Source organism: Lepidochelys olivacea (genome assembly GCF_965140295.1).
Source record: "Lepidochelys olivacea isolate rLepOli2 genome assembly, chromosome: 1".
Lineage (NCBI taxonomy): Eukaryota > Metazoa > Chordata > Testudines > Cheloniidae > Lepidochelys > Lepidochelys olivacea.
Genome location: NC_140411.1, coordinates 215,898,556 through 215,916,324, shown reverse-complemented (window position 1 = coordinate 215,916,324; position 17,769 = coordinate 215,898,556). Strand labels below are relative to the sequence as shown.

Genomic DNA, 17,769 nt, shown 5'->3' with positions numbered 1-17,769 from the left:
GGACACGGGATTAATGCCTAGATGGCAGGGCCGGCCCACAACATTTTGGCATCTGAGACGGGGAGCTCAAATGATGTCCCCATGCCCTCTTGCTCGGCCATAGCTTTGAAAGGTCTCAATTCTGCCTTCTTCCTGTTCTACTCCTCTCATGGTACTGCTCGGCTTCCTACCCCAATAAAGGAGAACAAACAACTTTAAATGCCTTGTTCAAAAATTTTAAGTAACACTTAACTTTCAAATGCCTGAACAGCAAATGTAACTTTTCTTGTCTGCATTGGCATTTGTATCTGTTTGAATAATCAAAGTGGTGCTTTCTGTGCCTTCTTGGTTGCGAAGATTTGAACTGCTTCTTGCTGAAGGTCCACAGTCTGCGCCAGCTCATGCTCTGTTGACATGATTGCAAGATCGACCGGCCTCTCCTGTGTCATTGTGGAGCGTAGATGTGTTTTTATTAACTTCAGCTTGGAGAAGCTGTGTTCTCCACTGGCACCTGTTACAGGAAGTGTTAGAAGTATGTACAGAGCAACAAAAGCATTTGGAAAGAGGGTGGTCATCTTATTTGTGAACATATACTCCAGAACAGCCTTTGGAGTTGATCCTGCTGAAATGTATCTCAAAAGGGCTTTCAGTTCATCACCTAAATCACTCGCATCAATATCGCGCATGTCATCAGGTGTCAACACTGTCTCTAGTGCCCTCTATTGCTGGTGTAGGTCTTCTTCAGGTATAGTGAGGAGTTTTGGAATATCATAGAAACATCCCAGATATACTGCTGTGTTCCTTTAGCTGCATGAAACGTTCTTCAACTGACTGTATTGCACAATCGAGCACCTGGTTAAAGAATTCAACTTTGAATTGTTGTTTGGGGTCTCTTATGGGATTATCCCGTGCCTCGTAATCAAAATGTTTTCTTCTTTGGTGACTCTTGTATTCTTGAATGGGTGGGAAAATAGCTTCAGTGTGAAGTTCCTCTGCCAACTTCTGTGCACTCTTCAGAACGTTTTGAAATCCCTCACCTGATCAGTAAGACTGTAGGTATGACTTTCTTTGTCCAGTTGTTCCATTGCTCCAGATATATCAAGGTCAACACCTTGGAGTCTCTTGCTTACAACATTTATTTCAAACGGTATGTCATGCTACAGCACTAAGCGACACAGAAATTTGGAGTGATGTATGTTTCTGGTGATTCCATTTCCCTCTGCCACTGTTCTTCCACGAACAGTTCCTGTCATAGCATTATCCTCCATAATGGCAACTATGGCCTCATCTATCTTCCTAATTTGTTGTTTAATAGGCTTTATCGCCTCCACTCGATTTTCCCATCATGTGGCACTCAGTGGTTTCAGTTTCAGAGAGGATGTTCCCAGATGTTGCTTCAAAATTTGCCATCGATGAGTTGATGCAGAGGAAAATACATAGATGCTTTGAATTACATTAAAAAATTCAGCAGCCTCACTAGAAGCTGATGCTGCATCACTGACCACCAAGTTCAATGAATGAGAACTCCATGTGACAAAAAAAGCTTGAGGGTTTAACTTTTGGATCCGTGTCTGCACTACTCTGTTCTTTCCTCTCATGTTGGTACCATTATCGTAGCCCTGACCTCTCATGTCAGCTGTCACAATTCCCCTATCTTCCAGCTTTTTAAGAATCACATTTGTCATACCAGCTCCTATAGTATCATCAATGTCATTAAATTCTAGAAAATGCTCTCTGATGTTAGGGGCTTATTCCTTCACCCATTTACTTCCCTGGTCCTTCTCGCATGAACAGAGAGCAACAATACCTGAAGTCCAAAGGTGCAAACAATTCGATGTTTATTGGGGTGAACTTCCAGCAAGCATGATTCCAGTTTCCTTCCTTAGTATCCTCCTCCCCAGCTCTGACACTACAGAGCCTTACACCTGTGTCCCTGTTCCCATTCCTGCCCTTAGCCAAACATAATTCCAATTTCCTTACCCCAATTCCCTGTTCCCATTTCCCCTTTTAGCAAAATATGATTCCAATTTCCTTACCCCCATTCCCTGTTCCCATCTCCCCCACACACACCCACCCACACTCCCACCCCCTCACTTCCTGATTGACTGCCGACTATATAGTAAAACTTGAGTTCTGCTTAGCTATACCTTAACCAATCGTTTTCCTGAAATTTAACTAACCAATCCTAACATATTGTAACATGATTATGTAACCAATTATATCCCATCACCTTAATTAGTTTACACCCAGCAAAATTAATTATATAGCAGACACGAACAATCACAGAACCAGACAGAGATTATACAGACAAACAATGGCTAAGTGGGAACTTTAATGACAAAACAATACAGAAGTGAGGATTTCACATCCCAGCTATTGATAAGTGAGTTCTTGCCAGACAGGATGCTATCAAACTAAGTTTCCTTTTACATCTTCTAGGCACTTCCCTTTCTCTGGGGGTGACAGGCAGTATCAGGACAGGATTGTATTCCTAACAGCCCAATAGCACCTTCTTTCAATGTGACTAGTTTGGAATGTGAGGATGTGACCGGTCACTTCCCAGCTTATGGCTGTCTCTGCTGCTTAGCCAAAGGCCTTAGCCTAAGAACAGGGCCTCAGACTGTCACAGTAAGAGAAGGCTCTTACTCCGGCAGACAGTGATTTGATTCTTTCTTTTATACCTCTATAACTAGCTAAGTGATAAGAATACACCTAAATTCTTAGAGTACAGGCCTTTACCGACAGGTCTGAATATCTATATCCTAACATCTGTCAGTCACCATTGCAGGGACATTTTCACTAGGTTCTGTTGTTGTTACAAAACACACTATTAAAGTCATTTGTTCCGTATGGCTGTCGTCAGGTATGCAGTCCAGAATAACAGAGTAATATCATGCTGACTTCAGATCTGCCACAATCTTCTGTTTGACTTTTGTTGCCAGTCACTGTATGATCTCATTTGGAATTGTTTTTCCAAGGTAGTGCTGCGTGTACATTTCTTGGGTGGTGACTCTTCTTAGATGCTCCTGGAGTACAGCATCAGACTCAGCCATCAGCTCCACAATTTTAAGGAAGTTCCCATTGTTTGGCACATACAGCTGATCTGAAGTGCCACCCAGTGCTAGGTTTTGGGTAGCAAGCATTCTCACAATGGCAATGAACCTTTTCAGAACATTTTGCCAGTAAAGAGACTCTGATGCAATCTTCTCTTGATGCTGATCATCTATGGTGGCCTTTAACCTTAGTTTCATCTCAAGCTCTTTCCACCTATGGAATACTCTCTAGTGATTTGCTGCCTTCTCATGACATGCCAGATTTCTAGCCAGATTTTTCCAGTCCTTTGTTCCTGTAGAACCCAATGTGGCTGGAACATTAGACTGGAAGAGTTTGCAACAAAAACAGCATGCAGCATTCTGGGTTTTTGAGTACATAAGCCATGGCCTCTCCACTTTGTCACCATTGGGGATTTCATGCCAGTAATGTGTTGGATGGAAACTTCTGTCTTCATTGTCTTTGGGGGACGTGAAGTTTTTCACTTGCTATGGCCCATACAGTACAAGGAAGTCCCTCAGGCTACTGCTCAAGTGGGTCCACAGTCCTGGATCATCTAGACTTAAGGAACTCCATGTCTAGTTGGCAGCCGGTGTAAAGTGGAGTGCCCCAGGGGTCGGTCCTGGGGCCGGTTTTGTTCAATATCTTCATGAATGATCTGGAGGATGGTGTGGATTGCACTCTCAGCAAATTTGCGGATGATACTAAACTAGGAGGAGTGGTAGATACACTGGAGGGCAGGGATAGGATACAGAGGGACCTAGACAAATTGGAGGATTGGGCCAAAAGAAATCTGATGAGGTTCAATAAGGATAAGTGCAGGGTCCTGCACTTAGGACGGAAGAACCCAATGCACAGCTACAGACTAGGGACCGAATGGCTTAGCAGCAGTTCTGTGGAAAAGGACCTAGGGGTGACAGTGGACGAGAAGCTGGATATGAGTCAGCAGTGTGCCCTTGTTGCCAAGAAGGCCAATGGCATTTTGGGATGTATAAGTAGGGGCATAGTGAGCAGATCGAGGGACGTGATCGTCCCCCTCTGTTCGACATTGGTGAGGCCTCATCTGGAGTACTGTGTCCAGTTTTGGGCCCCACACTACAAGAAGGATGTGGATAAATTGGAGAGAGTCCAGCGAAGGGCAACAAAAATGATTAGGGGTCTGGAACACATGACTTATGAGGAGAGGCTGAGGGAACTGGGCTTGTTTAGTCTGCAGAAGAGAAGAATGAGGGGGGATTTGATAGCTGCTTTCAACTACCTGAGAGGTGGTTCCAGAGAGGATGGTTCTAGACTATTCTCAGTGGTAGAAGAGGACAGGACAAGGAGTAATGGTCTCAAGTTGCAGTGGGGGAGGGTTAGGTTGGATATTAGGAAAAACTTTTTCACTAGGAGGGTGGTGAAACACTGGAATGCGTTACCTAGGGAGGTGGTAGAATCTCCTTCTTTAGAAGATTTTAAGGTCAGGCTTGACAAAGCCCTGGCTGGGATGATTTAATTGGGGATTGGTCCTGCTTTGAGCAGGGGGTTGGACTAGATGACCTCCTGAGGTCCCTTCCAACCCTGATATTCTATGATTCTATGATTCTTCTGACAGTGGCCAATGCCAGGTGCTTCAGAGGGAATGAACAGAACAGGGAATCATCGAGTGATCCATCCCCTGTTGTCCACTCCCAGCTTCTGGTGAACAGAGGCTAGGGACACTCAGAGCATGGTGATGCATCCCTGCCCATCCTGTCACAAATCTGGCATTCTGGAGCAAAGTCACAAAAACATAGTCCAACAAACAAATGCTCTGGCCGCTGCTGTTCGTCGTGCCACCATTCACTCCACCACTCTCTCCCCAATGGCCTGGCACTGTCACCTTCTGCTGTCACCTGCCACCCAGCTCTCAGTGATTTCAACTCTCAGTGGGGGAACCTCACTTCTAGTGAAGGCTGGGTTGTCTGTTCCACAGAAACACTGTCTTACAGCAGATCTAAGCACTCAGACCTGATTATCAGTGATTTCAGCTCAAGTGGTCACTTAACAAACCAAAAGACTCCCTAGCGAGCCTAATCAGCTCTATCTCTAAATAGGAGAGAGGGGCAGGTCAAATATTGCCTGTGACTTTTAGGCAGAGCCCACACCACCAATCAAAACATCTCTCTCTCTTCACTAGACTATGGCATCCAAACCTCCTATGTAGGGAGTGCAGTTCAGCTGAGAGTGACCTGTGCTTACTTTGTAACAACAGAGGTGGTGGGGCTCAAGCAAGTTTTTTACTTTCATAACTGATGTGACAAGCCCAGAGGTCCCAGGGCTATGCACTGCCACGCTCACAGGTGCTGCGGCTCAGCTCTGGCAAGCCCTAACACAAATTAAGCACTGAGGGAGACACCCCCCTTCTGAATTCAGGCAGGCTAAGTACAGTTCTGCCACCCTTTACTCGTACAATAAGGATAACATTTCATGACTCCCACTTTCAATACTAAAGTGATTTGTAACCCAACACCAGCCGAAATTGATCACTTGAGCAGCACAGTTGTGTTTGCTGGATACCTAGGCAGAGTAAGTGTGTTCATGTATATACAGTCTGGTCCTGAAGCCTTTCCACCCACTACTGGCTCATCACTAGATGTCAGGGGAGAGCTCATTCAGACCTGGCTTACAAATCATAATTTGAAATGATTAGGTAGGCCAATATAGCGCAAACAAATTCACCAACATTGTCATAAATAACAGCTGTGTGAGGAAGGTAGTCCTTGTTCATACTTTTCAAACCCATTATGTTTTCTCAGGTAAAAATATTTTCTCATATACTGTATATGCTTTTAAAGTGTATTAATGTTTCAATATCAATTCAAATTTCCAACCCAGTAAACTGGCAACACTGCATATAACTGAGTGGGGGGAGAGGTGTTGAGAAAACTCAGGGGTGTGTGTGTGTGTAGGGAAATCCCTGGATATGGAAATGGGGGGCAGGGGGAAGCGAGAGGCCAGCATGTATTGTCCCCCCAGCAGCAGCCCCAGCAGGGAGCGCGCTGCAGCAGCATAGGGGGGCACCAGAGCAGGCACAATGGGGCAGCAGCTGCTGCCAGAGTGGCCACAGCTCCCTTGCTCAGGCTGCCACAGCAGTAGCTGGGGATGCCCCATTAAGCCATCCCAACCCATTCCCCCGACCCTGGCACCAGCAGCCCAGGGACCACTGCAGGTGGGGGGAGAATGGCTTCAGTGCTTTGCCCCTCCCCCCCAAATATAGCCCTCCAACTATGCCTAGGCTCCTTTCTGTGCCATCTCTTCACCTTCTCCCCTGTGTCCCAGGCCACCCCTTCTTCTCTGTACCACTTCCTGCTGTTTGCCCATGGCATCCCCTCCTTTCTCTGTGCTACCCACCCTGTAACCTCTTCTCTACTCCCAGGTCATTCCCATCTCCCTTCCCCCTGTGCCACTCTGCCCTCGTCGCCCCCTGGAGGCACTGTTCTCCCCGTTCCCCACCCCTTCCCCTTCCCTGCTTGCCTCTACAGGGCAGAGCAGGGGGGTGCTACCGGGGGGAGCCGCTGCCTTTCCTGCGGGCACGAAAGTGAAAGTGAAAGGGGGGAAGCGGATCGTTGCGGAAGCGCGACCACTCCGAGGCCGCGTCCCAGCGGGGATGGAGCCTGTCGGGGCCCAGGGGGAAGGAGAAGGGGGGATTCCTCCTCGGGCTGCGTCAGGAGCCGCTGGGACCCTGCCCGAGGGCCGAGAGGAGAGAGAGCCGCTAACAAGCACAGCACCCCCGGGAACCCCGGAAGATCGCAGCTCGCAGGGCACTCGGTGGGCACCCGGCGCCGGCAGTGAGCCCCAGCCTCGCCGCGGGTCGGGAGAGCCGAGTCCTCGGGGTTCTCCTGCCATCGGGAGCCCTTCGTTACCGACTAATGCAACTTTTTGGACCTGGAAGCTGTGCGGGGAGCCGTTCAGTCGGATGAAGGCAGCTGTGTCCGGTAAGAGCTTTTACTCCAGGAGACTGGAGCTGGTGCGATCTGAATTGTCCCCACTCCTCTCCGCTGCAGTTACGGGCCTAGACCATTTGAGGGGGAAGGGTGCCCACCTTTGGGGGTGGGGGGATTTTGGATGGGGGAAGAGAAGAGAAAAGGTCGTGTTCGGGGACGATGACCCAAGAATGGGGATTGTGTGGGTGGGAGAAAAGGGAGCGGGCTGGCGATGGGACGATATTACAGGGGGAGGTTGTAATGTTTAATTACATTAACCCCGCCACATCCATCTCGGAAAGGGGCCACGCTGAACACCTCCATCGCGGGGGAAGTTGGGCGCCACATCCAGGTTGGGAAAGACTGCCGAAGTCCCAGATTTGAGTTCTGCGCGGTCCTAGCGAGATGCCCCGACCGGGTGCGGGTGGGGGCTGAGTTTGCTGCAAGCGCTAGTTGCACGCGGAGGACACAACACAATGGAATGGACGCTCTCTCTCTCTCACAAAATCCAGTGGTGAGGCCCCTCACCCCAACAGTTGATTCGCTTTCAAGATGTGCAGCCAGGCCTCCTGCCCCAAATTCTGCCATTTGAACTGTGCAATATTATGGGTCTGTTTTTCAGGAACAAAGTATAAATCTTGTCAGCCAAGTGCATCTTAATACACTTGTAAATTCTGTGATTAAGAGAATGTGTTTTTATTTAAGTGGAAAAACAAGACAATAGATTCCTCACTCTTTCACACCCTTTCAAGCATACCTCTTTATGCAGGGATTATCACAGGTGCACTAGGAAAACGTAAAGCCATTGCTTATTTAAAAGGATACTGCCAATTAAAAATCATACTTCTCTTTGAAAATGTTTCATACTAACTACAAATAACATCAAAAATTATTGTAACTAAAAGAGATTAGAGAAAGAATATCCATTTACTTTCTATTTGCTTGCACATTGGCCCAGAACCTGAAAGGTATTTAGGTGCCTGACTCCCACTGAAATACCTTTGCGGGTCTGGGGTCTTGTGCTGAGTCAAACTCTCTACTGTCCCTGTACAGGAAGGCCAAAAAGTCAGAAGCGGTTAGTGGCTTTGAATGCCTCTGTCTGGGGCTGCCCCCTATGAAAGTTGCACTTCTCAAACTGGCCCCAAAATCTATGGGAAATGTGATTGCTGTTTATTTGTTTCCCTGTTGTTTGTGTGGGTCTTTCATACAACAACAGGCATGAAACAAAACTTTTTGAAACTAGAAAAATGTGATTATAAAACCACAGCAATTGGTAGGGGTATTCAGGAGCAGGTATAGAGCTTGAGGCTCCTTCTTAACGAACATATATATTCTAAATTGATTAGATTTCAAGTAGACATGCCCTTTTAAATCCAAGTCACTATTGTCCTTGGTTTGTCCTGGTATCCTTTGTATCCCTTTGCTCCTCTCATATGAGATTCTAACTCTTCTCTGTCTCCCACCCCATGCCCCCCAACCCCACACCCCGCCAACCCCACTCAAGTACCTCATCTTGTATTAGAATCATAGACTTTAAAGTCAGAAGGGACCATTCTGATCGTCTTAGTCTGACCTCCTGCACAATGCAGGCCACCGAATCTCACCCACCAACTCCTGTAACAAACCCCTAACTTATGTCTGAGCTACTGAAGTCCTCAAATCGTGGTTTAAAGAGTTCAAAGTGCAGAGAATCCTTCAGCAAGTGACCCGTGCCCCATGCTGCAGAGGAAGGCAAAAAAAAACCTCTGCCAATTTGCCCTGGGGGAAAATTCCTTCCCAACCCCAAATATGGCAATCAGCTGAACCCTGAGCATGTGGGCAAGACTCACCAGCCAGACACCCAGGAAAGAATTCTCTGTAGTAACTCAGATCCCACCCCATCTAACATCCCATCTTGCTGCATTCATTAATATAACATGATTACAGGTATGTACATGTGGCTGACTGGTTGACTGCGTTGGGTGGATTTGCTAGGTAGACACAACTGGGCAGATTCTGATCTCACACAGGAGTTGTGTATGCTTGAAAATTGACCCTGATTAAGATAGGGTGTGAATTTAAAGCACAGTAGCTGTTCCTGAATTACTCCATGTGTGGCCACTATTATTCCGTAAGAAAAGTGCTTTCTTCATGTTTAGCATACATAATCCATGTGCAAATAGTAAGAGTGTCCACATGTGACATTAATCAGGTATACTGTAATTCTGTGTGTAGAAAAGCCCTGTTACACTGATGTAAAACTGGAGCAACCACTTCTTTGACTGCAGTGGAGTTGCTCAGGATTACATTGGTGTAACTGAGATTAGAAATTGTCCCAGCGTTGTCTGAGGACTCCTTTATCTGGCTCTGTGGTGCACAGCCTAACTCCAGCCAGTAGTCCTAAACCTGAAACACATGTTAAAGCCTTTAATGATCTTCACCTTTTCAGGATTTTTCTCAGGCCAGAAACTCATTGCTGGAACTGTTGCTGTTGGGATTTTGGTATTGGTCCTGGTAATTTTCCTGAGTAAGTATTTGTATTATTTTTTGCCATTTGAAGTACTGTACATTTCATCTAACTATCATGCTCTAGGACTTCAGTTGTCAAATGCAATAATACTTGTATCCAACAATACTGGAAATGCTGGGGCCTAAAGCCAGAACCCCCATTGATGGAGGCAACATTTCATTTTATTATGTCCGGCATCTTTACAGCAATGTGATGCTGCTATTGAGGTGGAATAACTTCAATATAGAATCTTAAAAAATGATGAAGTGTGCTATTCCAAAACTGTTTAATTCCCCCCCACAAATTAATAAAATCCAGAGGATTTAGCAATAAAATTACCTTTTTATTCTTAACTCGACCTTTTGTGCCCCTTTCCCACAAACATTCTGTGGGGTCATTTGCTATTTTTCTATGTTTTATTTTTTCGTATTGTTCGTTAAACATTTGTTAAGGGTGAAATGCAGCCCTGTGTACCCTAACGGAGCTGTCAGAAATTTTCTGATGAAAATAAGTTTAGCTTCAGGACATAACTTTTTTCAAAATGGAAAGAATTTTTCCAGAAAAGGATTCCCCTTTTTCAGCCAACTCTAGCCCCTAACTCATTGGAGACCAGAAAGAATCCCATTTTCCTACTCCACACCAACCTGCCATTGGATCGGGGCGGACAATAATTTTTGCGGGGGGGCCACTCCACGAATTTTGGTACGTTGTACCAGGCCGCACATTCCTACTATAGTAAAGGAGGGTGTGCGGGGTCTGGGAAGGAGTTTGGGTGCAGGAGTGAGCTCTGGGCTGGTGCAGAGTGTTGGGGTGCAGGAGATGGTGAGGGGTGTAGGCTCTGGGAGGGAGTTTGGTGCAGGAGGGGGCTCTGGGCTGGAGCAGGGAATTGGGGTACAGGAGGGAGTGCAGGGTCTGGGAGGGAGTTTGGGGGCAGGACGGGGTTCTGACCTGAGGCAGGGCTTGGGATACAGGAGGGGGTGCGAGGTGCAGGCTTTAGCTGGGAGGCACTTACCACAGGCGGCTCCCGGCCATCAGCGCAGCAGGGCTCAGGCAGGCTGCCTGCATGCCGTGGCCCCACACCGCTCCCGCAAGCAAATGCGGCTGGCTGCTGCTGGCACGTTTCTGCATGCCCCCTGAGGGGAGGGGGGGCAGCAGGTCTCCGTGTGCTGCCCGCTCCTGCAAGTACCGCCTCTGGATTGGAGAGGGCAAGTGTATTGCCTAATAATCAAGGTTTTTTTCTCCTTTATCAAGTTTTGTTACTGAAAACTTTCACAATAGCCCGGGGGGGGGGGGGAGAACTCGTGAAGGAGCAGGCTGCTAGGAGTAGGTATGGAATGGTCACAGGATGACCTGCCAAGGAGTTGCCATGTAGAATGAGGACAGAGGATGGTTGGATGTTTAGAGAGGGTGGTGGATGGAGAGGTTGAATGGTGAGTGAGGATGGGGTTGGGAGTTTGAATATAGGGGCACTCTACCCTGGAAGAGGATTTAAGTGAGTTAAGGGAGTTTTATACATGTTGTCAAACACATTTTGTAACAAGATGTGCATAACTCCAGGTGAACCCTCTGTAGACGAAGTTCTATGAGTATGAAAGTACTTACAGTAGTATAGTTTATGCCTGTTTCCCTGCCCAGCATAAGCTATACTGGCATAAGCACTGTCATACTGATATAACTGCATCTACACTAAGGCTTTTACTGGCATAGCTATATTGGTAAAAATCATACCCCTAGCTGATGTATCTCTGCTGGTAAAATTTTAAGTGTACATGACCTTATTTTCTGCAACCCTCTGTCATGGAGTCACCAGGGCAATGCTCTGGAACTATGCCGTATAAAGCCAGTCAGGACTCTGGGGTAGCATGCCTACTTTCTCTGAGCATACTGTCACCAGGGCAAGATGCTTACACAGCTTCGACCTTCCTGGATCTGACCTTGGAGCTTTCAGCATCCCCTTCCAAACCGTGTGCTTCCCATAGTGAGTTCACCTGGATGGGGCTCTTGGGGAAGCCAGGGGGCCCTGCACCCCAACACGGCAGTCAGCATGTAGAGCAAAAGGGTTTATTAGTCGACAGGAACACAGCATAGAACAGAGCTTGGTAGCACAGAAATCAGTGACTTCCAGCCAAGTCCATCTTGGGAAGTCCTGGGCCAGATGCCCTGGACTCCCCCTCTTCCAGTCCCCCCAAGCAGACTGCCAGCTTCCAGCAACCTGACCTCAGGCACCCCCGTTGCTCCTTCTCCTAGTCTTTGTCCTGCTTCCCAGGCAAAATCACCTAGTCATCACCTGGTTGCATCCCCCTCCTGGGTCTCAGGTTATGAAGAGCACCAACCATCGCCTACATACAGGCAGCTGGAGCAGCCTCACCTGCCCCCTGAGGGTCTCAGCCAAAGTCACGCACCCTTATTCCCACCACCTAGGCATTGGTGCAGCATACGGAAACTGAGGCACACACAGTATTCATGCAAAACAGTAAAACTCACATAGACTCACACATACAATGTAACAAGGGAAAATCCCCACTTCATCACACCCTCCTCTGGCCATCCTCCAATTTTCCCATCTATTGTTGTAGCTCTTTTTTCATGGCTGCCATTGGTTAATAAGCTTTTGGGGTCAGTAATACATCTGTCTACATGTCAGTACAGTGCTGTGAGATATTTTGGGAGTTACTCTGACATAAATAATAATTCACCATGGGGTGCATTTCACCCTGGTGAGGATCCCTTGTGCAAAGCCCCTGACACCATTTATGCCCCCGATGAGGTTGTGCAGATGGAAGCAGATTCTATATTCTCTGTGCATTGCAGAAAGGGATTTCACACCAGTCCTACGTGGGCCAATGCAGAAGGTGGTATTTGGGACAGGCTGGGAGAATGGCTACATGACTGACAATTGTGCAGATCCAATGATCTAACACAACACAAAAATGGTGAGGAGAAGCTGGAGCAGCAGGAGGTTCTGGCCACAGGGACTGGGACATATATTCACTCCCCACAAGCTCCTCCTCCTCTCCACAGTACTTCACATGTATAAAGCCCAATTATTTTGACATGAGGTGAGTGAAGTGGCCCAAAAAGAAGATTAGAGCTTGTTACTACTATCCGCTAAAGTATAGCTCAAGTGGTAGAGAACTTCTGGTGCCTTCGGTAATGAAGGTGCTCGTGACCTAGGATGTGCATTGGTGCTCATGGAGGATGAGACTGTCACTGAGATCCTGGGCATGTCACTGAGGGCACAATCCTGCATGGTGTTGAGCTCCCTCAACTGCTGAGACCGATGGGAGTTCTGCATGCAGAAGGGCTTGCAGGATTAGGTGCATTATTATTCTTTATTTAGTTTGTTTTTTCCTCTGACATTCACTGTGAATCTTGCTTCAGAAGGGCTAAACTTGGCTGGATTAATCTGCCCCAGAGAACCTGAACTGGGAGATTTTATCAGAAAGAACTATGACACATTTTTCCCCTTTTTATTTGTATGTCTTTTCTCCTATAAAGAACCTCCCATCTCCCTGCCCTCTGAGCCATGCCCTGAGGACTGGCTGTACTTCAAAAGGAAATGTTATTACCTCTCAGAGGAGGAGAAGGACTGGGACTCCAGTCAGAGCTTCTGTTCCCTTTATGAAGCTTCACTTGCTGTGATTGAAAACCATCAAGAAATGGTAAGGGAATAAAAACAAAATTCATTTAGTCTCTTCCCTTAGCTCCTGTAACGTCCCCACTTTCTCATTCAACATTTGTCCTTTTAAATCTTTGTAAAATAAAAAATTATGTGAGTCAGATAGTGAAAGATGCCAGATTGTCAGTCCAGGAAACCAAGGGCCTTTATTTAACACCAGCAGAGGCAGCAGCAATGCACACGTTGCCCTGATGGCTGGATTTGAACTTGCAAATTATAGGTGAAATTATTAATCTCCTGACCCTTCCTGTCCCTTCCTCCCTCCAGTGCATGTCCAAGCTCACAGGACACAGAGATGAATGGATCTGTGGTAAAGAAATCAGATCCTGTAAAACACGGTTCAGTGAAATGGAGGTCACCTTCCAGTATCATCTACTTGCAAATCTGATGTCTTCCTTTAAATATGGGGGAGAAAGAAACCCCCAGAAAAGGTTGGGCCCATACAAACAACATCTATCATGAGTCATATTAATTTTATTACTTGAGAATGACAAATTATAGACTAGATAACTGCTTCCCACCTAGAAGACAATCCCGGAGTCCACATATGTGAAAGACTCCTTGGCTTTGAGGCTGCAGAATTCCCACCAAATTTAAGTACAGATGAGGGAAGACAGACTGCCTCTCCATGTAGTAATGACAGGTTTCAGAGTAGCAGCCGTGTTAGGAGACCTACAGGTCGCAATTCTTCAACAAAAAACTTCAAAACCAGACTCCAACAAGAGACTGCTGAATTGGAATTAATTTGCAAACTGGATACAATTAATTTAGGCTTGAATAAAGACTGGGAGTGGATGGGTCAATACACAAAGTAAAACTATTTCCCCATGTTTATCCCCTCCCCTCACTGTTCCTCACACAACAGTTCTTGTTCTTGTCAACTTGACTTGTTCTTGTCAACTGCTAGGAATGGCCCACCTTGATTATCACTATAAAAGGTTGTTTTTTTCTCCTGCTGGTAATAGCACACCTTACCTGATCACTCTCGTTACAGAGTGTATGGTAACACCCATTGTTTCATGTTCTCTGTGTACTGTATTTTCTACTGCATGCATCTGTATTTTCTACTGTATTTTCTACTGCATGCATCTGATGAACTGAGCTGTAGCTCACAAAAGCTTATGCTCAAATAAATGTGTTAGTCTCTAAGTTGCCACAAGTACTCCTTTCCATGTAGTAAGTGGGAGACATGGTTTTCCAACATCATAGAGGTCCCAAGATTAATGAGGAAAACCTGGAGATATGAGACCTTTCTGAGAAGGCCAGGCACCAAGATGGAGGTCACTGCATCCACACAACTTCCTGGCCCCACAACCTTTGGCCTCAGTGGCTTAGCTGTCATGGTTTCTCTAGATACACTAGGTCAATCGTCTTACTGAAGAAGTTTGATACCATGGAGTGGGATTCCATCTTATTGATATAGCCAGTAGGGAAATCAAAATGAGTTTGAAGGGGGACAGTGCTGTGAAGGACAGTTCTTCAATATCCTTTCCACACCTAGTCATATCCCTGAAACCATGTAATAACATAGGAATAATATTTCTGTGGAGGGGCTTTCATGGTCTCAGACAGATGAGTGATGATGCCTCATTAGTTTAACCCACCTCCTTCTAACAGAATTTTGGCAACAGGAGTGGTGTTTTTGCTCCTCTGTCAATATATTTATATCATGGCCATACCTGTGGTATCTGACCACCTTAAAAGAATGTAAGACAGCCATCAGAATCTTAAAACAATGAGCCCAATTCATTCCTTGGGTTGCAGGCACTAGTGGGAGAAAATTTCCTTAGATTAAAGGGGGTGCTTTCGCAGAGCTATGGGTATGGACTACAATATCAGGAGAGTACTCTAGTTGTGGTCTCTGTTCTTTACCACTCCAGTCTCTAAATTCTGTAAATTTTTGTTTCTCCCTTCCTATCTCTCCCTTCTCCCTCTGGAAAGCAGTGAGTGATGTGGAATGATTACACTGCTGTTTCTTGTGGTTCCTTGCCTCCAGGTATCATCTGTTCTCCTTGACACACACTTAGGTCAAAGTGTTAAACATGGGTTCTTAAAATTAGGCAACTAATTCCATATCGCACTGGGAGCAGTGGATCTTCAGGTCACTTTTATTTAATGCCTAAATATGGATGTAGTTGCCTAATTTTAAATAACCCAGATTTGAACATTTTGGTCTTCATCCCTATTAGAGATACACACCAACTATGCCAAGGTGGGACTAGATCCCTTGACTGTAGATCATCCCTTGGTGTAGATCGGGACTGATCTACTTTGGCCTTCCTTGGATTCTAACTCACTGTTTTGTCATTTGCACGGGCATATCTTCATTCCTTCCTGTTGTTGTCCAACCGCACTGGGTTAATCAACACTAGTGACATTGCTGCATTATTACTTATTATTAGATGAGAACTTGAACCTGTGTATTCTGAGTAATATACTGAACAGGTAACATACTGTACTCTTATGGAAAGTTTGGTTTCTGATAGACCAGGGGTGGACAAACTACGGCCTGCGGGCTGGATCCAGCCCCTCAGGGCTTTGGATCCGGCCCATGGGATTGCCACACCCATGGCGCTGTGCCGCTCCGGGAAGCGGCCACACCACATCCGTGCAGCCCGTGGGGTGGGGGAGCAGAGAGCACCGCACGCTGCTCTTGCCTGTGGGTACCTCCCCCAAAACTCCCATTGGCCAGGAATGGATTACCACGGCCAATGGGAGCTTCGGGGGAGATACCCACAGGTGAGGGAAACACGCGGAGCCCTCTGCGCCCCTCTTCCACCCCACTCCCAGGGGCCGTGCAGGGATATGGTGCCTGCCACTTCCCGAAGTGGAGCAGCGCGGGGCCGGGGCAGGCAGGGAGTCTGCCCTGGCCCTGATGCGCGCCGCTGCCACCCCGGAGCTACTCTAGGTAAGCAGCACCGGGCCGGAGTCTGAACCCCTCCTGTACCCTAACTCCTTGCCTTGAGCCCCCTGCTGCATCCTGCACCCCTCCTGCACCCCAACTCCCTGCTCTGAGCCCCCTTCTGCGTCCCGCACCCCTCCTGCACCTCAACCCCCTGACCTGAGCCCCCTCCTGCACTCCACACCCCTCCTGCACCCTAACCCCCTTCCCTGAGCCCCTCATACACCCTGCACCCCTCCTCTGTCCCAACCCCTTGCCCTGAGCCTCTTCCTGCACACCGCATCCCCTCCCACTCCCCGCACTCCGCCCCTGCCCCCCAACCCCCTGCCCCAGCCCTGCAAGCAATTTCCCCACCCAGATGTGGCCCTTGGGCCAAAAAGTTTGCCCACCTCTGTGATAGACTGATATTTGAGCTTTCTGTCCTACTTTAATCACTGAATATGGTCATAAAGCCAGAGTTTTATCTGATTTACTGATTTTATTGGTGATAACATAGTGACAGGGAAATAATTCAGTCCTGAAGTCAATTTACACTAATTTACATCAAGAATGAATTTAGTCTATGCTTTTTAATCTAATTTTATTTATTTGTATTGGAAAGGAATTCAGCAGTAACAATGCTCTATACCAGTGGTTCTCAACCAGAGATACATGTATCCCTGGGGGAATGGAGAGATCTTCCAGGGGGTACATCAACACATCTAAATATTTACCTAGTTTTACAACAGGCTACATAAAAAGCACGAACGAAGTTAGTGCAAACAAAAATTTCATCTAGACAAAATGAGAAAGTAAGCGATTTTTTAGTAATAATGTGCTGTGACACCTTTGTATTTTTATGTCTGATATTGGAAGCAAGTAGTTTTTAAGTGAGGTGAAACTTGGGATATGCAAGACAAATCAGACTCCTGAAAGGAGTACAGTAGTCTGGAAAGGTTGAGAACCACTGCTCTATACCTATAAACTGATCGCAGCTAGTCTATAAAAAAAAAAAAAGGAACATAGTAATTGCTACACTGGGTCAGAACTGTGATCCATCTCATCCATTATACTAGCTGCATCAGAAGAAAGTATAAGAAACCCTGGAGAAGGCAGTTACATAAATGTGCCCACAGTGAAAGTTTCTTCTTCATACCATTAGTTGGCGATTGGCTTTTGGTAGGAAGCACATCTGTTAAAGTTCAGGGTAACTGCACCTGTATTTCCCCTCAGCAATTCAGCAACGGCACCCACTTTTGGCTTCCAGCTGCCCAGCTGTTGCTTTCCTTCGTGGAGACCCTGTGTCTCACTCCCTTCTGACTGGGGTATTTCCAGGCTGCACAGTTCCCTGCCTTCACTGTGTATCTCCCAGCACAGATAGTCTGTCTGACCAGACCTGCTTGCATTCTCTTCAGAGACCGATAACAGAGTGATTACTATAGATACAAGTTACCACACAGCTCTTTCTAAGCAAGCCAACTTTACTCTTAAGGTAAAAAGCATTACAGGGAGAACATTAAAAACAGTGAAAGAACCTCCATGCATGCTAATAAGCTTACCAGGCATCACCCCACTCTAGAAGTTTCTTTGTGGTTACAAGCTTATCAAAGCTTCAGGTCAGAACAAGCACACAATCTTATGAGGTCTTAATAGCCAAGTCCTTCCAGTCCTCCCCTAAGGATTGGGGCCCTCCATAGACTAGGGCTCCTGTCATAGAATCATAGAATATTAGGGTTGGAAGAGACCT

General features: G+C 46.7%; 1 protein-coding gene across 7 annotated transcripts in view; it reads left to right on the top strand.

Moving 5' to 3' along the window:
* Positions 1-6,485: 6,485 nt before the first annotated feature.
* LOC311533016 (C-type lectin domain family 2 member B-like) overlaps positions 6,486-17,769 on the top strand; it is a 169,501-nt gene continuing 158,217 nt past the window's right edge. For 3 of the 7 annotated variants that reach the window (XM_084652058.1, XM_084652055.1, XM_084652054.1), the window contains exons 1-3: positions 6,490-6,986; positions 9,403-9,480; positions 12,961-13,124. In XM_084652058.1, coding sequence (XP_084508184.1) covers positions 6,659-6,986; positions 9,403-9,480; positions 12,961-13,124 — 570 coding nt within the window. In that variant the 5' untranslated portion in view covers positions 6,490-6,658. Of the gene's footprint in view, positions 6,987-9,402; positions 9,481-12,960; positions 13,125-17,769 lie in introns of all 7 variants that reach the window. The other 4 variants (XM_084652052.1, XM_084652053.1, XM_084652057.1 and 1 more) reach the window with 4 other exon arrangements.